The sequence below is a fragment of the Ahaetulla prasina genome, chromosome 16 (genome assembly GCF_028640845.1).
Source record: "Ahaetulla prasina isolate Xishuangbanna chromosome 16, ASM2864084v1, whole genome shotgun sequence".
Taxonomy (NCBI): domain Eukaryota; kingdom Metazoa; phylum Chordata; class Lepidosauria; order Squamata; family Colubridae; genus Ahaetulla; species Ahaetulla prasina.
In genome coordinates, this window is record NC_080554.1 from 13,643,269 (window position 1) to 13,669,169 (window position 25,901).

At 55.4% G+C, this 25,901-nt stretch overlaps 3 protein-coding genes across 11 annotated transcripts in view; 2 read left to right on the top strand and 1 right to left on the bottom strand.

Moving 5' to 3' along the window:
- Positions 1-17,629, top strand: part of BRD3 (bromodomain containing 3) — a 36,072-nt gene extending 18,443 nt beyond the window's left edge. For 3 of the 5 annotated variants that reach the window (XM_058159008.1, XM_058159007.1, XM_058159009.1), the window contains exons 7-13: positions 1,304-1,432; positions 2,666-2,857; positions 3,396-3,461; positions 6,137-6,372; positions 6,715-7,007; positions 12,537-12,665; positions 15,969-17,629. In XM_058159008.1, coding sequence (XP_058014991.1) covers positions 1,304-1,432; positions 2,666-2,857; positions 3,396-3,461; positions 6,137-6,372; positions 6,715-7,007; positions 12,537-12,665; positions 15,969-16,087 — 1,164 coding nt within the window. In that variant the 3' untranslated portion in view covers positions 16,088-17,629. The remainder of the gene's footprint in view (positions 1-1,303; positions 1,433-2,665; positions 2,858-3,395; positions 3,462-6,136; positions 6,373-6,714; positions 7,008-12,536; positions 12,666-15,968) is intronic. The other 2 variants (XM_058159010.1, XM_058159011.1) reach the window with 2 other exon arrangements.
- Positions 17,630-17,715: 86 nt separating this feature from the next.
- Positions 17,716-19,900, bottom strand: BRD3OS (BRD3 opposite strand). The gene is made up of 2 exons (XM_058159015.1): positions 19,784-19,900; positions 17,716-19,542 (listed from the first exon to the last, which is right to left on the bottom strand). Exon 2 carries the CDS (start codon positions 19,522-19,524, stop codon positions 19,270-19,272), a length of 255 nt encoding a protein of 84 aa, XP_058014998.1. The 5' UTR covers positions 19,525-19,542; positions 19,784-19,900; the 3' UTR covers positions 17,716-19,269.
- A 5,163-nt stretch (positions 19,901-25,063) lies between these two features.
- VAV2 (vav guanine nucleotide exchange factor 2) overlaps positions 25,064-25,901 on the top strand; it is a 138,742-nt gene continuing 137,904 nt past the window's right edge. For 2 of the 5 annotated variants that reach the window (XR_009152310.1, XM_058159449.1), the window contains exon 1: positions 25,064-25,613. Coding sequence is in view for 4 of the 5 variants with exons in the window: in XM_058159449.1 (XP_058015432.1) it covers positions 25,368-25,613 (246 nt within the window). In the remaining variant the exon portion in view is untranslated. The remainder of the gene's footprint in view (positions 25,614-25,901) is intronic. The other 3 variants (XM_058159452.1, XM_058159450.1, XM_058159451.1) reach the window with 3 other exon arrangements.

The following is a 25,901-nucleotide window of genomic DNA, read 5'->3' on the forward strand; positions in this document are numbered from 1 at the left end:
TGGGGCGCTGTGACGGCAGGGATTTTAGGATGGTTGGAAGTGCAAAGCGCTTTTTTCAGTGCTGCCGTACCTTTGAAGAGTCATTAGACAAATGGTTACCGGGGGGGGGGGGGAGGACCCCCTGGCCCTGACCCTGTACCTCCCCAGAGCTGAGAACCTGCACAAGCGCAGAAGAACCAGGCAGCAGAACACCAAGTTCCCTCTTAGCCCCTCTGGGTTGAATGGACCCTACTTTCCTTGGGGGGTGGGGGGGAAGCAGCCCCAGAGAACCCCAGGGCCACGAGGACGTCATCCGTCCGTGGCAATGGATGACGGGTAACGGCCCTCAACTCCAGATTACTGCCCAAGATAAAAACCAGAAGCGATGTGTGACCCCAGCCCATCTGGCCAGACTTCCTCGGCCAGGAAGCTGTAGCTGCTTCCGACCACCCTCTGCTCTGTGCCTCTGCCGAAGAGACCCAAAACCACTGGAGGTAGGAGTGGCTGGGCAAAGGCCAAGAAGAGGGAAGGAGCCCCACTTTGACCTGCCAGGCCTGAGGCCAGTGCTGCCCTCGCAGCCCCTGGGCAGCTCCTCTCTGCCCCACCTTCCTCCAGGACGAGGGCCAGGAGGGCGTGATGGTGGGGCTGCCCTGCCCTGGCAGCTTGGGAGGAGAAGCCCCAGTTGGGCTGTGGCTTGCTTTATCTCACTCATATGGCAAAAGGAAACAACGAAAAACAAAGTTGCAGAAGTAAAGTGGAAAACAATTTAAAGCGAAGTCACAGCGAGGGAGAGCACCAGCAGCAGCTCATAGGATCCCGAGCCTGACTGGCCTGGCCCAGTTTTCAGGCCCTTCCCAAAAGGCCAGTAAGGTTGGGCCCAGCCTCACTTCCAGAGAGTCTCTGCTGGGGCAGAAAAAGCTCTTCTATGGGGTCCCGCCCGATGGAACGCCTCTGGGGCTGATGGGATGGGGCCCTGACTGGTGCCCTCCATCTATCTGCCTTGATAGTTTGCTCCAGGCCTCTTTCAGGATGAGTCCTCTTCTCTCCCGAGGAAGGCCTTCCCGGCTGAGTTCTGGGCTCTTTATGCCTTGAGTGATTGCTCAGACTTTGCCCCCACCTGGCTGCTCTGTCTGTGGCTTCTCAAGGGACGTTAAAGGTAGGAAGGTGGTTAGGTGACCAGCAGGGCTTCAGGGGCATTTTCCTGCCCACTCCTTTCATTGGAAGTCAGTCCTGGAGCGGCCTGGGTCTTCTGTCTCTACTGAGGGGTTTTCCCCTCCTCGCCCCTTCCCGTCTCATCCCGTCCCCTTTCTGGGCTCCTCTGCAGAAAAAAATGGACAGTCGGGAATATCAGGACGCCCAAGGCTTCGCGGCGGACATCCGGTTAATGTTCTCCAATTGTTACAAGTACAACCCCCCTGACCACGAGGTGGTGGCCATGGCTAGGAAGCTGCAGGTAAGGGGGCTCCCTGCCAGGACGGAAAAAAAGGAGGGGGAGGGGCTAGATTGAAGCAGAACATCCTCCGTCGCCAGCAGTGGGTCTGTGGGGTCAATGAAGGGATCGTGGGGTCCGATTTGGTCAGTTCTGCCGCTGGAGGCAAGGAGGCCGGTCCGGAGCCGGCGGGACTCCAGCAGAGATGCAGCAGGACACCTCCTCCTGGGCATTAGGTCTCCATTTCTCTCCTGCTGCATGAGGGTTGCCCCAAAGTTCCCTGCTTGAGTCCAGACTCCGGGGCTGGTGCCTCTAGGCCTCCCAGGGCCTCTCCCGGCTCTTGCGCCTTGCAGCCTCCATCCCAGAGGCTCATAACAAGGCTTGTTGTTACGTTGCATAACATCACAAAATATTCACAGTGCCTGGCAGGCAGTTCTCACAACGGAGAACTGTCCCTCCACCCTGGAGTAAATCATGACCGGGGCTGGTCTTAAGGGTGAAAAGTTTTAACCGCATCCTCTTTCGTGGCAATTTGCCTGAGGAAAGCGTCCCTGGAGCTGAGGCCTCTTCTGGGGTCTCCCCCTCCAGCCTGAACCTGTTACCCATAAAAGGTGTGGATTCTGCCATTTCAGACCTCCAAAAAGTTCCCCTCGAAAAATGAAATCTGTAAATAGCGTGTGTGTTTTATGCAAAGTTGGATATTCGTGTACGGTGGTACACATTTGCATGTAGATTGCTTCTCATTTATGCTGCTCTATTTGTTCCGCTTGTCCCTGGGGTCTAGAGCTGCCTTGGCTGCTGAAGGGAGGGTGTCTTCCTCAGCCCCCTGCCTCCTTCCCAGCCTTGGAGTCAAGGGACGGGGGCCACTTGGCTTGCTGCCCTCCGTTTTGCCATCGCAGAAGGCAGGACATTCCTTCCCCTCTTGCGGTGGAGGATGGGCCGGTTGGTTTTGATAGGTGAAGGACACCTGGCTTTTCTAGAGAGAGCCATAAGAGGCCTTGGGCAGCCGGCCCAAACTTGGCACCTGCCCTAGGTGGGTTGAGGCCGCATCTTCCAGAGGTCCTCTCATTTCCAAGGCTAGATGGCGGTTCTGCTGGGGGTCACAGCATTTGAAGAGCCCCAGGCTGCCCTTTGGCGTCCTTCTCCAGTCAGCTCTGTGGAGAAGCAGTGGGGCGGGGGTGGGGGTGCCTCTTTTGGGGCAGCTGCCTGCCCTGAGGGCACCTTTGCTCTCCTCTCCAAACCGGGCTGTTCCCGCAGGACGTCTTTGAGATGCGATTTGCCAAAATGCCGGACGAGCCCGCCGACCCCCCACCGGCCCCTCTGCCCACCGCCCCCGTGGTCAGCAAAAGCACGGAGAGCAGCCACAGCAGCGAGGGGAGCTCCTCGGACTCAGACAGCTCGGACTCGGAAGAGGAGCGGGCCACGCGGCTGGCAGAGCTGCAGGAGCAGGTGGGTGGCAGCCAGCCTCCGGAGCGGTTTGGGGCTCGGCCGCTCGCGAAGGGGCTGCGTCTGGTCCCGGAGGCCGCTGGCGGTGCGGGGAGTGTCGAGTGGGGCCCTGCAGAGATGCTCATTCCAGCCCACTGAAGGTCCTCTTGACTGATCAGAAAGACCCGCTTTCTTTATAAAACCACCTGGTCGCTAAGAAGGACGTTGAGACAGTCAGAAAAGGCAGGGCCAAAAATGTGAACGTAGGCAAACGGAGGTCACAGCACCTCCCAGAGGTCTGCCGGGCGCCTTGGTGGTTCTGCAAAATAACTCCCATGCCTGCTCTGTGACCGGTAGTAGAAAAGGAACCGCCCTCCTTTTTCATACATCGGTCACAGCAGTGAGGACTAGAAACTTGGCACTTGAAACCAAAGACCCAAAGTGTCCCAGGCTTCCCCAAGAACCAGAGTCTGGTTCTGTGGATCTCCCCTCCCTCCCCCCCGACTCCGGGTGCGGTGTGGACACCCGATTTGCTTCCCTGCCTGTCTTCTTGTTCACACAGGACTGTTCCCGATCATTGAGGCAGTGCTACAAGGTCATTGACTCCCGAGACTGGAATGGATGGAATGTATTTGTTTATTTTTTCCCCCCTTTTTTCCCCCTTTTATAAAGTACTTTCCCCTTTTCTGTATTGTGTGCGGATCCGTAAAGTTCATCAGGCCCTTTCAGAAATGCTTCCTCCCAGCAGTCAGTCGGTGCCTTGAGGGTGCTGGCCCAGGAGGGCTTGATGGGGAGATGGAAGGCAGGCAGGGGGCAGCCCCACACCTGAACTTGTGGGGAGCCTATTCTCTTCCTGCCCTGCCAACTGCTCCTTGTAGAATCCCGCCTGGATCCTCCTGTAGGGCGAGGGGGGCAGGCAGCTGTGCTGTGAATCAGGCGGAAGTGCCCCCACGGGATGGGCCAGGAGGGGGTGGGCTCTGTAAAAGCTGGCAGACTGGGAAAGCCCCTCACGGGCTGCTCCGGGCAGGTGCTCTTCTTGTCCCGCAGGAGAGGTAGACCCCACACGAACAATCCCTGGGTCTTCTGGGAAGGGCTCACGATGGCAGACCCTCCCCGGTTGCAGCCTTCCTCCGCGGTGGGGGTGGCTGGGATTGTCCCCGCCAGTCCCATCACCCCTCGTGGGTGAATGCTGTTTTTGCCCCTTAAGGTTGCACCAGGTTTTCTGAGAATTTGCTTTAGATTTCACAAGTGTTGAACAAGTGTCTAGTCCTCATGAACATGGGGAATAAACTTAGTGACGCTTCTCTCCCTGGTGCCTCAGAATTGCCTTGTCTTTGTTTGAACCGTTCATATGCAGCAGGGGTGTCGAACTCGATTTCACTGAAGGCTGCATCAGGGTTGTGTTTGACCTTGGGGGGGCTGGGGGGGGGGGGGTCGGGGGGGCATGATCAGCTCAATGTCACTCGTGGTGTCAGGGGCACCTGTGCTAAGGCAGGACTTCAGTCTCATTATAACCACCCTTCCTTCCTTCCTTCCTTCCTTTTCTTCTTCCTTCCCCTTCCCTTCTTTTTCCTTCCTAGCTCTCTTCCCACCTTTTTCTTTGTCTTGCCTCTTTCCCTTTCTCCTTTTCTGTCCCTTCTTGCATGCTCAGATGCAAAAGGGGAAACAGTTCTCCTTTTGTTTTCAGTTTGTTTGGATAGCCCTCTGTGCAGCCCCCCCCCTCCTCCCTCCGGCTCCATTTTTGGCTGTGACAGCCTCCTGAAGTCCTCTGCCAGAGAAAAGGAACTCGGGTGAGTGTGTGCCACACACACACACACACACACACACACACACACCCACCAAGCTACGTTTTTGCTGGCAGAGGACTGCAGGAGGCTGCTGCTGTCGAAAACGGGGCCAGGGAGGGTCATGTGTGGCCCTCCCGAGCTCTGTTTTCAAGGGCCCGTCCTTTGCTGTTTCCAGGCGGCCCTGCGACCCAGATCTAGGCACGGCCCGCGGGGCTTGAGTTTCATATACAGTACATACCCCTGTATATGGTATGTAGCAGCACCTGTTTTATTTTTCAGTTTCTGTTCCATCCAGACTTAAGAATTGGGCTGAATTAAAATCAAAGGAATGGATGACTCTAAAAGGGACGGTGCCTGCCAATTTTGAGGCTGGATTTTTATTGGGAGTTTGGGGTGGGGGTGAGTGCTGAAGAGCTCTTGCTGGGGGACCCTGGGAGGAAAGGGAACCAGAAGGGCAGAAGCCCCGAGAGGCCTGTTCTCCTGGGGGTTTGCAAGTACTGTGGCATCTGCCCATAGCCCCGTCAGGTAGACCAAAGCTGCCGGTGAGTATCACTGCTGAACGAGAATTCGAACCTGGGTCCCTTTAACCACAGACGCCTTGGCTGTGGCCGTCACCGGTTCCACTAGCCTGATGCCCCTTTATGGCTCTGAAAGTGCACAGGAGCCAGGAGAGGAGAAGGTTTGCACCCCCTCCCCACTGGATCCTCTGCCCCAGATCCCTCCCTCCCTCCCTCCCTCCCTGGGACCCCTCCCTTCCTGCTTCCTCTCTGGGTGAAGAAGGAGGAGGCTCCAGGGAGCTCTCCCGCCTGCCTGGCCGCCTTCTGCTCCCTGCCAGTGGGCATCTCCTGGGGAGGCACCTCCCTCTGCCCGGGGGTTGGGGGGGTTGGGAGGGAGGGGCCGGCCCCTGAGTGCTGCAGGCGTCCTGGGCCGGCCACAGCCGGAGGATCCTTTTTCAGCTAGATTGGATTCTAATTCGCTTAAATTTATTTATTTATGATTTGATTTGTATGGCCACCCAACTCACCTAAGTGACTCTGGGCATCTTGTGACACTTAAAAAACAAAGCAAATTAAGTCAAAAACAATGTACAAACTTCCAACAACCACTTAAAAATAAATGCAAAGAAAGAAGCTTTTCCCATGGCCCCGCGTGCCTCTTGGCTCACATCCTGTGTGGTTAGTCCAAGTTAGGTTAAAAAAATCTGCCGTTGTAGTGTTCCCTCCCATGCGATGCTCCAGCAAGTAAGCCACGCTGTGGCCCAGCGGGAAAGCCTTTTGCATGCAGCATGTTAAGGGAGTGGCTGGCAGCCTGGTCTGGGATGGGGTGAGGCACTGCTGGCGCCATGAACCTTTCACGGCCCTGAGCTGGCTGGCCTGCCTGTGTGTGTGTGTGGGGGGGGGATGGGAACAGCTGCTGCCCTCCCCATCTTCTTGCCAAGCGCCAGACGTTGCCGAGGTTGAGAGGGTCTCAGGGCGTCAGTGGTTGGCTGAGCTTCTCTCCTTCGCTTCTCTCTCAGCTGAAGGCCGTCCACGAGCAGCTGGCTGCCCTCTCGCAAGCACCGGTGAACAAGCCAAAGAAGAAGAAGGAGAAGAAAGAAAAAGAGAAGAAAAAGAAGGAGAAAGAGAAGGAGAAAGAGAAGCACAAGGCAAAAGCCGAGGAAGAGAAGAAAGCCAAGGCGACCCCACCAGCAAAAGCCCCCCAGCAGAAGAAAGCCCCCGCCAAGAAGGCCAACAGCACGGTTCCCGTTAACAGGTAGGGGCTCCAGGAGGGGGAGGAGGCTGGTTGGGGCAAGGCTGGAGTGGTAGGTGGGCAAGGGAGGAGGACCCACCCAAAGAAGTTACACAGCTGGCCAACACAAAGCGGAAAGGGACGTTGGAGAAGGGGTGCCAAAAGGACGGTGGCATTTCTGGCAAGGCCGCCCAGGGGCCAGGAGGGTGAAGGGGCCCATTTGCCCACCCCTCTCTCTGGACCCCTGGCAGTGGGCTCCTTGCCGAGAGTCAGCCCACCTTCTCAGGCCGCTGGGGGAGGCTCCAAAGGGGCCTTGCCCAGTGGGCTCGGAGCTGCAGGCCCTGACCGCTCCTCTTCCACCCACAGGCAGCCGAAGAAGGCCGGGAAGCAGGCCTCGGCGACCTATGACTCGGAGGAGGAGGAAGAGGGCCTCCCCATGACCTACGACGAGAAGCGCCAGCTCAGCCTGGACATCAACCGCCTGCCGGGGGAGAAGCTGGGCCGGGTGGTGCACATCATCCAGTCGCGAGAGCCCTCCCTCAGGGACTCCAATCCCGACGAGATCGAGATCGATTTTGAAACCTTGAAGCCCACCACGTTGCGAGAACTCGAGAGATACGTCAAGTCTTGCTTGCAGAAAAAGCAGCGGAAGCCATTTTGTAAGTGGGATCCCTCGCGCTGGGGCTCTTAAGGCTGGAGTGCCAGAGAAGACGCCCCCGGGGGTTAAGGAATGACACGCTGGTTTATATGGCAATTTCGGCTGGATAAGGGGGAAAATCAGAACAGCCCCCCCCTCCCTTATAGCCAGAAACAGTTCATCTGTTTATGAATTATGAGGGCCGATCTGTCCATCGGCAGGGAGCTCAGACAGCAGCAAAAGGAAAAACGAGCCAGGGGAAAATTACAGCCATGAGCTCCACTGTCCAGGCTCCTAAATTGGGAGTGGGGGGGGAGCTGCAGGAACTTGAAGAGTCCATTCTGAAGTCTTTCCCAGTCACCCCCTCCAATCCAGCCATATACACCGCCGGTCCGCTTGGGAGTGTGAAAGCCCATCTGCTCTTGAGAACAGGCTCTTGCTCTCTCTGCTCTTGGCCTCTCAGCATTCAGACGATTCTCGTGTCTCAACAACCAGCCTCAGGCAGCCCAAACCTGTGGAGCCCTCCCGGGGTTTCCTGTCTACTGAGGGGGCTTCAGTCCCAGGTGCGCAGATGGCGCTGGGGGTGGGTGGGGGGGGGTGATTTACTTTTAACCGCCATTTCCCTCTTGCCTGTTGCGCCTCTTTTGAGTGGAGAGCAGGTGTGCCTTGCTGCTGCCTGGCCAATGGGAAGAGTCTTAAGAAGAAGGCAAAGGCAGGGGAGATCTTCCCGATTTCCCTTCTGTATGGCGTGCGTGTCCTTCTAGCCTTCTCGGGTACCCCAGATGGGGAAACATGAGCAGCTGAGCTGATTCTGCTTTCTTGATTGTAAGGCTGCATTAACGGAGCAGCCTTGAAAGTCTGAAAGGGCAAGTTACCTGCTGTCTCCTTTTACGTCCTGATAACTTAGGGAGGATCCTTTCTAAACTTCAGTTTCTGTCCACAGTGCAGCTGGGGGCTCCCCCCCCCCTCATTCTCCAATAAATTATGGACAAATGCCAATTTACTAGATGCAACTGAGCCTGAATCTTGTTCTGAAGGTCGTCCTTAAGAAGACTCTGGCAGCTCAGAAATATTCCCTATAGCGGAAGCCTATAGATTTGGCAGGAGGTTTGAGAGGGAAAATAACCCTGGTCCCCTGTGTCCGTGGCCTGCAGTGCGGATGGGCTGGTGGTCTCCCTGTTTTTGCACCAAGGGCCGAGGAGCCCGGAGGATCCTAATAGGGAACCGGCCTGAGAAGAAAGTGTAAAGATTTCAGATTTAAAGGAGGAAAGTGCTACAGCGGGAACTTCAGACGAAGCACGTCTTTCTCCGTGAGGAAAATGAAGCAGCCCAGCCCAGCATAGGAGGCAGAAAAGAGAGTCCGCACTGCTGGTGCTCAGACGCCGTTTCCAGGTGGCCACAGAAGGAGAAGAGGGCGGAATGAAGGGTCCCCGAGGAGCAGAAGGGATGCTGAAGAGAGAGGCAGGCGGCCTCTCCCTTTGCAAAGCAGCAAAGCCCATCAGAACAAAGTCGTCTGCACCCGAGAGCTGGGACCGGGGAAGGGGCCGGACATCCCTCAGACCTTCGCAGGACCAGCTGCAGTGGCCGCACCCTGAAGGTCTAGGAAGCAGCCAAGAGCCTGGGGCCAGAGTGGGATTCTGGCCCACCATTGTCCTAAACAGGACTCAAAAGAGAAAAGGCGAACGATGGGCTATTCTGGAACACACACTGATTATAGATCTGCCGGCAGGAGGACGGCTGCATCTGCCAGGGACTAAACGATGCCTCTTGGAATGGGGGACGAAGAAGCTCCGAGGGGGCTCCTGTTGCCCAGGAGAAGATGGATGGGTTGGTAGGACCAGGTCTTTGAAGCCCCTCCTTGAAAGCTCAGGAAGCGCAGGGCCTTCCTGAGAGATCCCCACTTGCCTATTGGTTCAGAGGAGACCCAGGCCCATCTCAGCCCCTGGGACCTTTCGGGCCTGTCCCCATCCACCCCACCTCACAGGGGCTTGCTGAGGGAGCATTCCGGGCCCTGCCTTGAGCCCCAGAAGGTGGGATAGAAATCTGTAAAGGAGCAAATAAACACAGAGAGTCCTCGATTTCCGACCGCAAGTGAGCCCAGCATTTCTGTTGCTAAGGAAGACAGTTGTTGAGTTTTGCCCCATTTTATGATCTTTTTTGCTACAGTTGTTAAACGATTCACTGCAGTCGTTAAGCAAATCTGGCTCCCCCATTGATGTGCTTGTCAGAAGATCGCAAAAGGAGATCATGTGACCCTGGGACAATGCGGCCGTCATAAATATGAGTCCAAGTGTCTGAATTTTGATCACGTGACTGTGGGAATGCTGCAATGGTCATAAGTGTGAAAAGCAGTCACAAGACTAAACCACATGAAGATCGGCTGCAGGATTTGGGTCTGGCCAGTCTAGAGAAAAGAAGAAATAGGGGGGACAGGATAGCAGTGTTCCTGTATTTGAGGGGCTTCCACAAAGAAGTGGGGGTCAAATTATTCTCCAAAGCACCAGAGAAGCAGGACAAGAAGCAACGGATGGAAACTGAACAAGGAGAAATTCAACCTGGAATTAAGAAGAAATTTCCTGACAGTGAGAACAATTAGCCCGTGGAACAGAAGCTGCCTTTAGAAGTTGTGGGAGCTTCATCCCTGGAGGCTTCCAAGAAGAGACTGAGCGGTCACTTGTCTGAGATAGTAGAGGGTCTCCTGCTTGGAGGGAGGGGGCTGGACCAGAAGACCCCCAAAGTCCCTTCCAGCTGTATTCTATGATTCTAAGTCACTATTTCGGTGCCATTGTAACTTTCAACAGTCAGTAGAACAACTGGTTGTAATTTGAGGACTCCCTGTAAAGATGAGACGGTGGAAAGTGAGCCTGGAAGGGAAACGTCATTGCTCAACGGGGACCTGTTGGAATGAGCAGAGGAATACTCTTGAGTAAACAATACTCAACATAAATAATAAAGGACTTGTAACTCGGCGGTAGCAACTGAAGGATACTTTTGCTTGATAGGAGCAGCAGAGGAAGAGTTCCACTGGGTGAGCAAAATCCAGAAATCCAGCCTGGGGAAGCTGTTGAAACTATTTGGATTAAAGTAAACGGGAGCAGATGAAAGCCAGAAGCCCACCCTGCCTATCCAAGCGAGGTGGCCGTCCTGCTAAGGTCCAACAATGGAAGACGAGCTGCATCTATTTCTCCATCATCCTGAATTAACGGGGTGCTTCACAGTTTCCTATAACCGCATCAACCAATCCTGAGACTGCCATCACCCTCTTGCATCCGGTTGCGGCAGCTGTAGAAGGCTACCGACACATCTGTCTGCTAGGCATCTATTTATTTGCTCTGACATCCCCTTCACCAGGGGAGGTGAAGATATTCACCTCCCCTGGTAACGAAACATTCGGGCACGGACCCACAATCTCAGAGAACGAACCTCCACTCTCATCTGCTTGCTTTCTAAGGACAGAGAGACAGACAGGAGATCCCAGGAGTTCATTTCCACCGCTGGTGGGGCTTGCACAGCATTCTGGATCTCCAAATGGAGTCATCAAGATCTCAACGTCTGTTACCCCCAAATCCAGTGACTGCTGGATTCCTTAATTTCAAGGGAGAGGACCTTCCTGTGGCCACCCACCCACCCACCCCTCACGTTGGCCTTTCTGAGATTTAACTCCTGGGTGGCCAGTTCCGAAAGCTGCTTTCCCCCCTTTGACCTGCTATCGAGTTGGAGCGCTCATGGGTATCCCGAGGGTCCCTCGGTGGAAAGGTGAAGCTGAGCCACGGTTCCCTGAACCAGGGCTTGGAATGGTCCTCCAAAGGTTGGGTGTCCAGTTGGAAGTCCTCTCCCACGATCCTAGGCCCTGCCAGTGCCGGCGCCTGGAGCCAAGGGGGTGCATGGCTTAAGGGTGCTGGACACTCAAAGATTCTTTCCTCTCTCAACGCTCCCCACTCAGCCACACCAGGGCCCCCTTGGGAAGCGGAGGCGCAGACATCAGGCTCTCAAGAGAGGACCGGGGGCCTCGGCCTACCTTCTCCTCCTCACCCCAGGAGACGGTTTCAGCCGCAGCAAAGGGACCGTAGGGCCTGCTTGGTCTCCTCTTGGACGAGGCACGAGTTCAGACGTTTGGGGCAAGGCCCAGAGGAAGAATGTGCCGGGCCGCCCAAAAGGAGAGACAAGAGGGAAGCAGAGCGCTGGACGCCTGTGGGCAGACCTGAGGCTGAAATGACCACCAGCATTCCTGGTCAGCAAATCGGTTAGTAACTGTGAAGGAGACCCCCGGTGCCGGTGCCTTCCTCTCTGTGCTAAGCGTGTGCAGGAAGTTTTAAAGTGTGTGTGACAATCAACAGGAATATTGGTTGTCGTATACACTTCACATATCACTGTTCTGTTATCATGCTCAGCAACCAACTGTCAACTCTGGGTTTGTCCAATATATTCTGTAATTCAACCCCCGATGTTCTGGCATTCCCTTCCTCTACATCCACGAGCCCCTCTGTGCGTGGAGCCTGGAGGGCAAAAGGACCCTCTTGAGAAGAAGGAAGGAGCCTTTCCGTGGCAGGCAGTGGAAGAAGGAGAGAGGAGGGAGCAGCTGCTGCATCAGATGATAGGAAGATTTCTTTCCAGGAGGGGCCAATCATGAGGGAAGGGGGGGGGCTTCCCTTTTTTGCCGAATGGGTTCCGGGAGGGGGGATGTCTCTAATTTGTATTCCTCTGCCGCTCCCATTAGCTCCCGTGGAAGGAGAGAGGATCTGATTCCAGCCCTTCCTGATTTCCTTCTGGCTGCTCAGGCTGGGTCCCTAAAAGGCCCCGGAAGGCCTGCCCATCCTTTCCACTGCAGAGCTTGAGTCAGCTTCCACGGCTCGGTGAACCCCACCTTGCCCTGCTCAATACAATCCTGGGCCCCAGAGCTGGGCCCCCGCCCTTCATGGTATTGTCCCCCACACACGAGCCCACCTGTCTCCCTCATGGCCCTGGCCTGGTCGCGGGGAGCAGCTGCCCAGTCCTGGCCGATTGGACCACTGTCCAGAAACGCCTTCAGTCCAACGCAGGGCTGAAATGTAATACTTGTTACTACCGGTTCTGAGGGTTTGGCTTGGTGGGGGGATAATGTGACTGGGTGGGTGTGGCCAACTTTTTTTTTTTACTTCTAAAAGCATTTTTTCTACAACCTCTTGCCAAAATGCTTTTACAAGGCTCCTCTGACGATCCCAGCTGAGTTGCCTGATTGTCAGAGGCTTTTCTTTTCTTTTAAAAGCATTTTTTTGGCCAAAGAAAAGATGCTTTTAAAAGTAAAAAAAAAAACACCCTCTGATGATTGCGCGGCTCAGCTGGGTATGCGGGGGGGGAGAGCAGGGATTTTTGCTACCAGTTCTCCGAACCATCAGGCTACCGGATCGGGTGATCCTGTCCGAACCGGGAGCATTTCACCCCTGAGTCCAATGCCTGCAACGGCTGAGCCTTTCATCCGATGCGGCCCAACGGGTCATACCAGTTCTTGCCTCTTAGGCTCCTGACTCCCCCATTCCCCCCCGTTTGAGCCCTTCCGCTTTTCTCCCCACAGCCGCAAGTGGGAAGAAGCAGGCAGCCAAGTCCAAGGAGGAGATGGCTCAGGAAAAGAAGAAAGAGCTGGAGAAGCGCCTGCAGGATGTGAGCGGGCAGCTGAGCAACAACAAGAAGCCAGCCAGGAAAGGTGAGCTCCCTCCTTCCCCTCTGCCTCAGCACCAAGGGAGGCGAGGCTGCGGCCCTCAGGCCCTTCCCAGGAGGGCCCGTGCTGGGCGCTCTGGAGCAGGGCTTTCCATCTGGCTTCCACCAGAGGCAGAAGGGCCCCAGGCAGCTAGATGAACCGAGGGCTTGTTGGTTTTTTTAGGCTTCCATTCCACCCGTCCCTGGGGAGGACCCAGCAGTGCCCGCCAAGCCCAAAGTTCCTTGGCTTGACCTGCCTGGCGTCTCAGGGGGTCTCCAAAGAGGGCAAAGCAGCCCTTCCGTGGCCAGCCCTGCTAGGGAAGCTTGGCTGCCTGGCGGTGCTCAAACGAGCTGCGCGGCCCGGGTGTTGGCACCAGAAGCGCCACGATGCTTCCCTTGGCATGGGGGCAAGAGGTCAAAGAGGGCCACAATCGGGCCAGTGTTGGGGGCAGCAGAGGCACCCAGCCCTTCCGTCTGCCTTTCACAGTCAAGGTGGGGACGGGGAGACAGAGGGTCCCACCTGAGGGGTCCCCAGGGAGAAGTGGGGGCAAAGATGCAAGGCTCCTCAGCCAGGGGCTGTGTCCTTCCGACATTCCGAACGGATGTTTTGGGGCAAAATCCAGTCGCTCTCCTCCTACTCCAGTCTCCAGTGGGAAATATTTGGCCGCCTTCCTTCCTGTGGCTGCCGCCCCCACGGTCCATCTCCCGGTTCCCCCCCAGCCGCCTCCACCCTTTTCCATGGCTCTCACATGGAAGCCTCATCCTGGCTGTTCCACTCGGCCTCTCAGTGGACCTACGAGCTGCACTATGGACGCACACACCCCTCCCAATCCTAGCACTGGGCAAGGCTGGCTTCACCTGCCATTTGGGTATAACTGATTCATCCCCCGGTGGAGGTGATGGGTGGGGGGAGGAGAACTTGAGTTACAAAAATGTGTTAAATCATCAAGTTGCCTCAAAATCCTTTACTAGGACCTACCTAGTGGCAATGAGGGAGGCGAAGCGTTCCTACGTTTCCACCCTCATTGCGTCGGCAGATAACCGCCCGGCCGCCCTGTTTCGGGTGACCCGTTCCCTCCTTCAACAGGAGGGACGGGATGACCCCCTGCAGGGTCGAGCCGAGGAGTTTAACGGTTATCTATACGATAAAATCGTTTAGCTTCGTGATGGCTTGGACCATGATTGCGATGATTCAGCCGAGGTGGCAGAGACTCGTCTTGTTGAGGTTATTTGGGATGAGTTTGATTCTGTGGCTCCGGAGGACATGGACAGGTTGCTGGGGAGGTTGCATGCGACTACGTGTTTACTGGACCCGTGTCCTTCCTGGTTAGTACTGGCTGCTCAGGAAGTGACACGAGGCTGGTTCCAGGGGATTATAAATGCTTCTTTGGTTGAAGGGGTTTTCACCACCTTGAAGGAGGCGGTGGTGAGACCTCTCCTGAAGAAGCCTTCCCTGGACCCAGCTATTTTGGGAAATTATCGTCCAGTCTCCAACCTTCGCTTTTTAGCGAAGGTTGTAGAGAGTGTGGTTGCATGGCAGCTTCCCCGGCACCTGGAGGAAGCTGTCTATCTAGACCCGTTCCAGTCCGGCTTCCGACCCGGTTATAGCACGGAGACGGCTTTGGTCGCGTTGGTGGATGACCTCTGGAGGGCCAGGGACAGGGGTTGCTCCTCTGCCTTGGTCCTATTAGATCTCTCAGCGGCTTTTGATACCATCGACCATGGTATCCTGCTGATTGGGAGTGGGAGGCACCGTTTATCGGTGGTTTTCCTCCTATCTCTCTGACCGGTCGCAGACGGTGTTGATGGGGGCAGAGGTCGTCCGCGAGGCGCCTCACTTGTGGGGTGCCTCAGGGGTCGATTCTCTTGCCTACCCTGTTCAACATCTATATGAAGCCGTTGGGTGAGGTCATCAGTGGTTTCGGGGTGAGTTATCATCTATACGCTGATGATACTCAGCTGTATTTTTCCACCCCGGACCACCCCAATGAAGCGGTCGAAGTGCTGTCCCGGTGCCTGGAAGCTATACGGGTCTGGATGGGGAGAAACAGACTCAAGCTCAATCCCTCCAAGACGGAGTGGCTGTGGATGCCGGCACCCCGGTACAGTCAGCTGCATCCGCAGCTGACTGTTGAAGCAGTTAGTGGCCCCAAAGGAGGTGGTTCGCAACTTGGGCGTCCTCCTGGATGGTCGGCTGTCCTTTGATGAACATCTGGCGGCCGTCACCAGGAGGACTTTTTCCTTGACCGGGATGCCTTATGCACGGTCACTCACGCTCTGGTTACGTCTCGGCTGGATTATTGCAATGCTCTCTACATGGGGCTGCCCTTGAGGTGCACCGGAGGCTGCAGTTAGTCAGAATGCAGCTGCGCAGTGGTAATGGGAGCCGCCCGTGGCTCCCACGTAACACCACTGCTCCGTAGTTTGCACTGGCTTCCTGTGGTCTTTCGGGTGCGCTTCAAGATCCTGGTTACCACCTTTAAAGCGCTCCATGGCTTAGGACCCGGATACTTACGAGACCGCCTGCTGTTACCTTATGCCTCCCATCGGCCCGTACGCTCTCCCAGGGGGGGCCTTCTCAGGGTGCCGTCCGCCAAACAATGTCGGCTGGCGGCCCGGAGGGGTAGGGCCTCCTCTGTGGGAGCACCGACGCTCTGGAACGAACTCCCCCCTGGCTTACATCAAGTTCCTGATCTTCGGACCTTTCGTCGTGAGCTAAAAACATATTTATTCACTCAAGCAGGACTGGCATAAATAGTTGATTTTAAATTGGGGTTTTAGTGATTTTAAATTTTTAAATTTTTTAAATTATCGGCCATTTATTAATAGTTTCTTTTAATTTCTTTTAATTGTATATATTCTGTATTTTATTCCGGCTGTACACCGCCCTGAGTCCTTCGGGAGAAGGGCGGTATAAAAATCTAATAAAATAAATAAATAAATAAATAAATAAAATCGGGCTCATGACTTGCAGCTGCAGCTCCTGAGTTTCCCAACCCTGGGATCTCTTGGTGGTCTCCCATCTGAGGACTGAGCCAGCCCTTTCAAGTATCAACCAGGACCCCTCCTCCTCCCACCCAAGGCCAGGCTCCCAGGCTGCTTTCTGCAGGGGCTTTGAGCTGAAGCATGGAAGACACTCCCCCCCCCCCCCGGATTTGCTGCCCAAAGGAAGACAGAGGGACGGATGTCAGGGCTGAGACCTGGGAGGGGAGGGGAGGGGAGGGCAGGGCAGGGCAGGAAGTCTAGGGAGGGAGCTGCCCCACCAAAGCTGGCTCAGCTGACCACTCGCCTCTGCTCCTTTTCTTGCTAGAAAAATCGGGCTCCTCAGCACCGTCTGGCGGTCCATCTCACCTGAGCAGCAGCAGCAGCTCCGAGTCGGGGAGCACGAGCTCCAGCGGTTCCAGTTCCGACAGCAGCGACTCAGAATGACCAGGGGGGACTCTCAGCCTGTCCGGACTGGAATCTCTGTCCCCTGGCTTTATTTTTCTAACGGTTCCTCTCTTCCATCATGACCAAGTCTGCGTTTTCCACTCTTTTGCAGCCGTTTTGAAGGACTCAGTGTTACAGAAACGATCCCTTCTCAGAAGAGTTTCCTCCTGCTTTTATTAGGTCAAACGCCTGACTAGACTTGGTGGCAAAATAATTTGCATCACTTAAAGTCTCTAAACCCTTTTTTAAACTCAAGATGCTGAAATGCTGAAGGAGAACTCAACAGAGACTCTACTGCCCCCTCCCGCCTCTGCCCTTCCTGGGGGGCTCCTTTGGCCAGGCCAGGGGGCCTGGGGTGGGGATGGGGGGATGGGACCTCAGTGAATGGTACTGCAGTGGGAGGAGGCCAGAGCTCCAAGGCCGGCCGGCCGGCGTGAATGTTCTAATCTTCTGCTGGTCTGCCGACCCTCCCCACCCCAGCCTGGCAGCAGCCCCCCCCCCTTCTCCATTGAGATGAAGATCCTAATCTTTTTTTTATAGATAAGAGGGAAAAAGCTCATGTACTGTGGATTGTTTTTTAAAGCGTACCTTTTTAGATATTTCTTTTACCTTTTTTTAATCAATATATAGATTCATGCTCCGGTTGCAAAAACTTCAGAGGTGGCTGCTCTGTTGAGGGCGGTGGTTGTGACCTGGGCCAGCAAGGGGTTGCCCAGCCACCCTTGGCAAGGCCTCGTGTCTGCCTGTGCTGGATGACATCGCCCGTCGCCCCTTGGGGGGTAGGAAGGCCTGGCTCCTTGGCCTTTGGGCAGAGGGAGCCTGTTAAGCCACCTTGCTCGGGGTCTCCCAACCGCTAGTGGGACCTGGGCTCCCATTCTGATCTGGCATTGGGCGGCTTCTGTGAGAGCGAAGGGGCTGCCGAATCCATGGCAAGGCGACCCCAGAGGCGGTGCCCCGGCTGACCTACAGTCCAGGCTGCCCCCTTGCCAGGAGACCGTGTGTGTCGTGTGAGTGCAGGTTTCCAAATAATCAAAACTTTTACCTCAAGGTATGGTGGGAGAATATGCTTTGGGGAAGGGGAGGGTGGGCAAGCGATGTTTTTGTAAGGTTCATCCATTTTTTAGAAGCTATTTTTTTTTCTCCAGCCTGCCCTGGAGACCTGCACTTTGCCCACGACGCACCCGGAATCGAGAATCCTTTTTCATGTACATAGAAATACTTTATTTATTAACTCCAGTGGTCACTTAAAAAATGTATCCTGCGTTTTGAAGAGCAGCAGACAAAATGTAGGTTTGTGTTGTTTTTAAAAACTAAGCTCTGAAAAAGAAAATTGGGAATCCTTTTAATTTAAATGTATTTTGACTTTTTAACCAACAGGTGCTATGGACCTTTGATAGTTTCCTGTTCTGGTGCTTATTCCTTGTACGTGGATTCAGTTTGGGGGAGTGGGATTGTTTGGGATTCTTTGGGTTTCTTTTTGTATAGACTTTGGACTTACAGGTATCGGTAACTTCCAGATAAAGCATGTTTTATTTGTATATTCCTAGTCTTCTCCCATGTCCGTCTTTTTCTCTGTATCTTGTTTTAAAGTAGAACAGTTTGGAAAAAAATAAAGCAACAAAGACCCATTTAAGAGCAGATGCCACTTCTGTACTTGACACCATAACAGGCCTGCGAGCAGAAGTGTGTGCCGAGTTATTCTTTATTGATTGATGCAATTTAAAAGGAAACATGCGGAACATTGCCCGGTGCACTTTTAAAATTCACTCCTTCTGGGTCCTCACTGGCGTCACATTTGGGGCATCAGAATGAATGTGAAAGGGCCAGACTGACCACTCTTTACCCAAGGTAAAATACGCACAAAGAGCAGCTGCTCTTCAGGTTGGCCAAAGAAGGCTGGTTGCCCGGATTTGCAGGGGCTGCTTCCCAGAACTGGAGGGTTTCAAACTTGGTTCTCCCATCAGATGAGCTGTACAGTTCAGAGGCTATTTCCCCGAGCATCGTAACTGTCTGCGCCAGTGCCAAGGGTGCATCTGGGAAGCCCAAAACATGGAATGGCCCTCAAAGGGCCTCCTGGACAGCCCAGCCAGCCACATCGAACAGAGTCGGGCCTCCCTGGGCCTCTTGCCTTCATTCTTGGGACCAACAGCTCCAGGTCAAGGGTCTCCTTTTCTCTGCAAGCCCCGTTTCTCCCAGGTGGTTCGGAACACAGCAGGCGGCTGAGCCCAGCTGGCTTCCTTGCCACCTGCCTGCGAAGGCCTGAGCTAGGCGGAAATCTACTGGAGATTTGGACCAGCAGCAACCAGGGCTCGGACAACAGGGCAAGCTCTGGCGAAAGCCAAGAATGTGGAGATGTGGCTACTGAAACTCTTGGAGGAGTCCCGGCAGACCATGGGGTGAACAGGCCCCCAACCTCCAGGCCAGATTTCAGCAAGCAGGTTTTGCCCATAACTCTCCAATTGTCCACACCCCCCAGCAGAGAAGCCAGCCCAGCCTTCAAGAAGCACAATGCAACACCCACACCAGCAGCTGAGAAGGAGAGGGAGGGCTTCCGTCAGAGCCTGCAGGAATCCACGCCATGCTGGACCCCAGAAAGAAGCTGGGGGAGGTGGCTCCATCCCGCCCAGCGGAGGAAGCTGGAGGGGGGTCGCCCCAGAGTTGCAGGAAATCTGAATGTCCCCCAAGAAGCAACAACCCCCCCAACTTGCCCTGGAATCAAAACAAACTTCAGGGCAGGGCTTTGTAGTGGAGGATTGGTCCCGATTCGTCTTGTGGTCCAAGAAGAAAACTCTTGTGTGGAGTTCAGCTTTTCCCAACCCGGAGCTCGCAGGAAAGGGAGCTACGTTTCCATCTCTGCCTCAGACAATCTGGGTGGATTACAGCTCCCATCAGTCTCAGCCAGCATGTTAGGATCTGGGGAAGGGCCTTTAGGGAATGGGGAAGGGTGGCCTCTTCCTGCCTGGGCCCAGCCTTGGTCCATCAGGAGAGCAGCCCCCGCCCCCGCGAAAGACTGCAAGAGGCAGGTCAGGAGGAACTTTCGGCCATCACAAGGTGTCAGCCGGTGGGACTGCCGGCCACTTGACGCAGGGGCCAAAGGCCCGGAGGGTCGCCCAGATGACTGACTGCCAGAGGCTTCCTTGGGTCCAGGGACGGGGCCTGAGCGCCAAGCCGAGGGGCTTGGGTCACATGAGGGCGCAGAAGCGGGACTGGCCGGTGTCGCGGGCGCTCTCCAGCTTGCTCCGGTCCCGCACCAGGATGGCCTGGTTGCCGTACTGCGCGTACCAGGCGCTGCGGCTGCGGCTCAGGTAGGTGGCGGGCGGGCGGGCCTCCAGCTGCCGCTGCTGCTGCTGCCAGATGAGCAGCGAGGCGTCCCGGTAGCGCAGGCGGCCGTAAGCCTCGGACAGCGCCTTCTCGGCCAGCGGCGGCCGCGCCGACATCGCCCTCGCCGGGGCCGCCTGGAAGGAAGGAAGGCAGGAAGGAAGGCAGGAAAGGCGGCAGGCAGGGCAGAGAGGGGAGCGGGGGGCCGAGCGTCCCGCAGCTCAGAGCCGCAGCGCCTCCCCCTGCGGCCCAGCGAGCACCGGGCAACCGGCCGGCCTGCCTCCCGGCCAAGTCGCGCTCCCGGAGCAGCCAAGCCACGGCCAGCCGGCCCGAGAGGTCCCCGCGGCCGCGCTCCTCCCCCAGAGCCGCCCGCCCTACCTGGGCTCCGGCAAGCAGCGGCCGGCGGGCGATCGGCGCGGCTCCCGGAGAGGCTCTCCGCGCCGGCCGCCGCGGCTGCCCCCCGCCCTCCTCCGGCGTCGGCGCGTCTCCTCGCTACGCGGGGCGGAGAGGGCCGTCCCGGGCGGAGCTCCGGCCGTTGCCGCCCCCGCCTCGCCGCTGGGTAGCGCGCGGGAGGGGAGGAGGGCCTGGCCGGCTCCGCGGGCGGCTCGGGAAGGCGGCGCTTTAGTCCCGAAAGCAAAATGGGAAACGATCAACGGGCCCGCAGGAAACCTGCCCGCAAGAAGGAGAAGGCGCCGAGGAAGGAGGCGTCACGTCGGGAGCTCCAGGTATGGACCTCTCTAAACGGATTTTAAATGCCTTCTGTGGAAGAGAAACGGAATGCTCTTGAAAAAAAGAAGAAAACCATTTCACTGTTTGAAACAAAAATTGAAGCGATGTAATTGGTAAGAAATGCATATTAGAAAAAAGGACAAAAATACTTGCTTTATTAAAAAAAAACACCACAGGTGAAGAGTTTATTTCAGTAGGAACCAAAACCAGAAAATAACCAATTTTGTTGTATAGTATGTGGTGTACAATGACAATAAGGGATACTATACTAAATGGAGTTCTTTAGTTGGGAACATCCGCGAAGATGGAACTTTTCAATGCACCATTGTATCCTGCCACAAAAGTCTACACAAAATGAGTGTTAGGTTCCGGAGGCTTTCCTTTATAATTGTTTGAACTCAGTTTTGTGGCCTTAAAAGAATAATGTTTTGGTCTAGATATGGAATCTAGATACGAAAAAAGTAGATAACAGCTGCATAAAACTCTGTGATATATTTGAAAATTAACACAGCTCATTTTGTTAACCACCTATTAAATTTTTGGCCAGGTGGGATCCCGTTGTCTGCTCCTTCCATTGGTTGATAAGTGATAAGTTGATAGGTTTGGAGGCCGAGAGGGCCATTTCCTGGCAGCCGCTCTTATATCTGGAACAGGCCGGCCTTTTTCTGTTCCCAAGAATACATTTTTGCAGAAATCGGAGCATGGGAGATCCAGAATTCTTCATAAATAGATACACTGTAAATTCTAGGAGTTTCAGTTAACAACATATAATACTAACCTCTTTAAATCCCAACTTTCTTATTGAGAAATCCCATCTTAACAGTATTAAGAATATTCAAGCAGTATAGAACGGGGTGTTGGAAAAAATATCCATCTGGTTCAGTTCCAAGCTGGGACTATTCCATTGGCTGTTGCCATATTCCTGTGGGGTCATGGCTGGCTCTATAGGCAAAAGAGGAAGTACAAATCCTAGGTGTTTGTCTGAACTCCCAACTTGGGTTGAAGTTTGGATGGCTCTGGAATGCTGCAATGTCTGAAGTACACTTAGGAGATTGTGCAATGTAGTGAGCTCTGCTTATGTCCTGAAAGATCATGTCCTGTTCTTTATCCCACCACCCTGGAGCTGGAGGTCTTTTGTTTTGTAGATAGGCTGGCCCAGTCTTTCTTAATGGGCACAAAATATCTGCTGGGGGAGTGGGCTAGACTGAGTCAGCTTTCTGTCTTTAAAAAAACATGTCTCTCCAATTCTCATTTAGGGAAATATAATATCTTGCCTTTTTAATATTCTTCAAAACATTTAATTCTTCTAGGAGTGGGGGCTTCCCACAAGAGAGTGGATCAAATGATACATCTTGAGGTACCTTCAGACTTCTTGATCTCCAGCATAGACAGGTAGACAGACCAGCTTTTTAAAGAACACCCTGAAAATGCATTTTTCACAAATTAGTTTCATCTTTAGTTTTACTTATGTATCATCACAGCATACTGCCGTGGGTGATTTATAACAATGACAAAATACAACAGTTAAGTGCTACAGTAAATTATAGTTAAATTAAGTCAAGATACAAGCTGACAATATGATGATTCATTGCTAAGTCCTTCAGAATAACTCGGTCTTAACTGGTTTTCAGAAGGCTGCCTCAGGAGAACCCTTGGGCGGGGTGGGGGGTGGAGGCCATTCCAGAGGAGAGATACCTGCGTTTTGGCCCCCTTCACTTTCCAGAAACAGGCCCTTGAATCTGACTGGGGGAGGCATTGCCAAGATGCCAAGCCATTTTGGGCTTTATAGGTCAAAACCAGGAAACTGAATGGTGGCCATTGCAAGACCAAGAGCTCAGCGTCATCTCCATCAGCTGGTGCAGAGTTGAGTCTCGTCTACAGATTGATGGTACTTCATCAAATTGCATGGTTTTCAACAGATGGATCCCCAATTGTCTCACCAACCACACCCAGTGTATCCTCAATGGAACTACATCTACTTGGGGGGAAGCATACAGTGGGGCACCCCAAGGTTCTGCCTTAGGCCCAGTATACTTCAAAATCTTCATCAGTGTTTTGGATGAGGGGATAGATGGGGAACTCAGCAGACAATTTGCAACGACACAAGACTGGGGAGAATAGCCAATACAGAGTTTAACACTGAGCCCTATCCAACAAGATGCCGTTCAATGGTGCCCAGTTAAGACTGGCTGGACAAGGGTGCCTATGAGGGGGATCTGGGTGTCCTGATAGACCACCACTTAAATATGTAGCTGCCCAAAAAGCCAGTGCAGGCCAGGGTGCATCCACAGAGGGAGAGCATCAAGACTGCCCTAGTCAGGCCACACTCCGAATACTGTGTCGTTCTCATCACCAAGATACAAGAAAGGATGCTGAGGCCTTGGAAAGAGTGCAGAGAAGAGCCACAAAGGTGATTAGGAGCCTGGAGGCTAAAACATATGATGAGCAGTTCAGGGAACTAGGTATGTCTATCCAGTTGACGGTCGGAGTGAACTAGTTCGCTCTCAGCTCACCATTGCCGCTACCGGCTTGCCCAACCGGGGTGAACCAGTATAGACCCACCACTGGTCTTCATGCTTGCTGGCTAGCAGAACTGTATCATCAGCATATCTTAAATTGTTGATCGGAACACCATTTACTTTTGAGGCCAGTAACGATGTTTTTCAGTGCTTCGTTGAAAATTGATTCAGAGTAATACCTCAGCTCTGATAGGATAGTAGGGAATGGAAGGATTTATGTATATTCCTTGCAGACAGCTGGTAATTTGCATCTTTTTAGAGGGTCCTTGAAGCATTTGGAGCTGAAGAAGCTTCTTGGATGAGAAGCAAAACGTCTTCAAAGAAAAAAACAAGAAAGTCCAGTTGCCTCCTGAAAAAGCACCTTTGGGACAATCATGACCTGGGTGACTGAGAAGCTCTACAGATTCCCGCTGTCTGCCATTCTTCATTGGAAGCTTCTCCATGCTTTACAGCAAGTTATGTGAACTGGTTGTTAATAAGGTTTTATCTGGGAGTAGTATATTATATCAAACCAGCAATTTTATTTTGTGAAATCGGGATTGAAGGTTTCACGCAGTGTTGAGTGTCCCGTCACTGTTGCTCCAAGTGGCATAGGAAATGCACAATGTCAGAAAGAGATGGCTGGGCAGATGACAGCCCCTCTCAAAGTGCAACCGCAGCATTTCCCCTCCCGGGAGGTTAGTTGCAGAGGAAGCAGCTCTAATGCACCAGAATGCTAAAAGTTGCAAAAAAAGTCATTAATAGGCACCAAGAGATGATGTGCAATGACTAGATGCCACCAGCAGGGGGAAGCAGATTTGAGACATTACAATATTTGAAAAATGTCTGCAGGGATGAATATTTTTATAGGCGAGTGTGTTAGAGACCCTTAAAAGAAGTAAGATATAAACTTTCACAAATGAGTTGTGTCTTTATTAGGACCAACCTGTGCCCCGAGCCAGGAATCCAGAACTTTTTAGGAGGCAGGGTGGAGATTGCAGACAAAGATTGTATTGCATCAAGCCATGGCATTTTACAGTCGAAGCCACAACCCCAATTCTTCAGAAGTGGTGCCACGCTGCCCGGAGCTGCCCTTGCCCTGCTGCAGGAGGGGTGTCACGTGCAGAGCGCCACTTGGCCCCGGCCTTGTCATACCCGGTGGGAGGGCCGGCCAGGCCCAGCGCTTGCTTGGAACACAACAGATGCCAAGGCCCCAGGGCACCGCTCATCATGGCGCTTATGGACCTGTGAACTTCTGGACAGGGATGACCGTGGTGCCCTGGGCATCTCTTGAAACACTCCTTTCCCCCAATTTCTGGCATCCACATCGAAAGGGGAACTCCCCCCTTTTCATGATTAGATTGTTTTAATGGCTAAAAGCGGAGATTACAGGTTCAGTTCATGCCCCAGCCAAGAAAGACAGCTGGGAGGCTTTGGGCCGGTTCCCCTCCTCTCTCTTCACCCCCTCCCCCAGCCCCAGAGATGTACTGTGGGGAAAGTGTGAGGTGTTGAATAAAAATAACAAAAGTGGGACACAAATTTTAAGAAGCTTTTATGTACTTCGGTGCTGTCTTGCATTAGAATTCTGAATGGGCGTCTGAGGGAAACAATCCCTCCCTTCGTTTACCTGCAGTTACTGAAGCAGCTGCTTATAAAGACGGGGTCAGGCTTTGCAGGCAGTGGGCGGGGCATCCTAATCCAGGCCCCGCCCACTCCGCACCTGCAGGAGACCGACGGACGAGCCTCCTTCGCCCAAACTTTGGGAAAGTTTTCTAGGCGCGTCTGAAGCGCCTTCGGACCTGAAGCTCCCCGTCGCTTCCCTTTTGCCTCCGTCGTTGCGTCTCTTCCTGCGCTGGTCTCGTCAGAAACACCGAACCGTCCACCCCCCAACCCCCCCCCCCCGCCACTCTCGAAGTCCCAAGAAACTCGGAGCTGCGTCGCACAAAAAACGGCCGAAGCGCCGGTCGGACAGACGGCGGGCAGAGCAGCGCCACCCCTTCCGCGCGGCCTCCCCTTCCAGGCGGAGCCCGGGGCCCACCCCCGTCTTCGGGCTCCAGACCCCCGGGGGGGGGCAAACGGGGCACCGGCAGGTCTGGCGCTGCCCCCGCGGCGAGGCGAAACCCAGGCGCTGCCTCGGGGCCCACCGCCACTCGGACCCCCCCCCCGGCCCGCCCCTCCGCTTCCCCCGCCAGCAGCCCCCGGCCCTGAGTCGGCGTCGCGGGACCCCGCGCGGCTTCCAGCTCGCCGCCTCCGCTGGAAAGGCGCGCGCTCCGGAGCCTGGGAGGAGCCGTCGCCGCCTCTCGCCCGCCCCGCCGCTCTTCTTCAGCCGGCCAGCCAGGAGCCGCCGCGGCCGCGCCCTCCACGCCGACGGCCGGCTCGCAGGGGCGGAGAGAAGGGGCGGCGAGGGAGGGAGGGAGGCAGGGAGAGGACCCCGCTGCGCCGCCTCTCCACAAAAGAGCCCAGGCCCGGCCCGGCGGCGGGGAGTGCTGGCGGCCCGGCGGGGCTCTTTGTTCGCCGGTCGGGCGGCCCGGGAGCAGCAGCAGGCGGCGCGGGCGGGCGGGCGTCCCAGGGCAGGAGAGACCCGCGGCCGGCGGGCATGAAGGGGCGGCGGGGCGCCGTGCCCCGCTCGGCCGTCCTCCAGCGGCGCCCTCCGCAGTGAGGCTGGGCGTGGGGCGGCTCCTCTTCCTCCCGCTGCGGTCCATGGCGGCGGCGGCGGCGGCGGCGGCCGGGCGAGGATGGCGGGGCCGGCGGGCGTAGCAGGGAGCCCCCCGGGCGCCATGGCGGAGTGGCGGCAGTGCGGCCGCTGGCTGATCGACTGCAAGGTGCTGCCGGCCAACCACCGCGTGGTCTGGCCCTCGGCCGTGGTCTTCGAGCTGGCGCAGGCGCTGCGGGACGGCGTACTGCTCTGCCAGCTGCTGCACAACCTCTCGCCCGGCTCCGTCGACCTCAAGGACATCAACTTCCGTCCGCAGATGTCGCAGGTAGGGCGCGCTCCGTCCCGGCCGCCTTCCCGCGGAGCCTCCCCTCCCCGCGCGGGCCGAGCCAGAGGAGCGCCGGGGACGCGGACCTCTGCTCCGCAGGCGCCTCCGCGCGGGCTCCGAGGAAGGCGTCGCGAGGGTCCCCGGGGCGGGAGGCACCTGCCGGGCCTTTGTCCCGCGGGCGGGCGGAGGGCCCCGAGGGAGGCGGCTTCGTCGCCAGCCGTCCGCTGCTTTCCCCGCAGGGCCCGGCTCCGCTGGCGAGCTTTGCGGAGGGGGCGCACCCGGGGAAGG

Excerpts from the sequence above, each read along its gene's own strand:
- BRD3OS (XM_058159015.1), bottom strand. The coding sequence starts at position 19,524 with ATGTCGGCGCGGCCGCCGCTGGCCGAGAAGGCGCTGTCCGAGGCTTAC.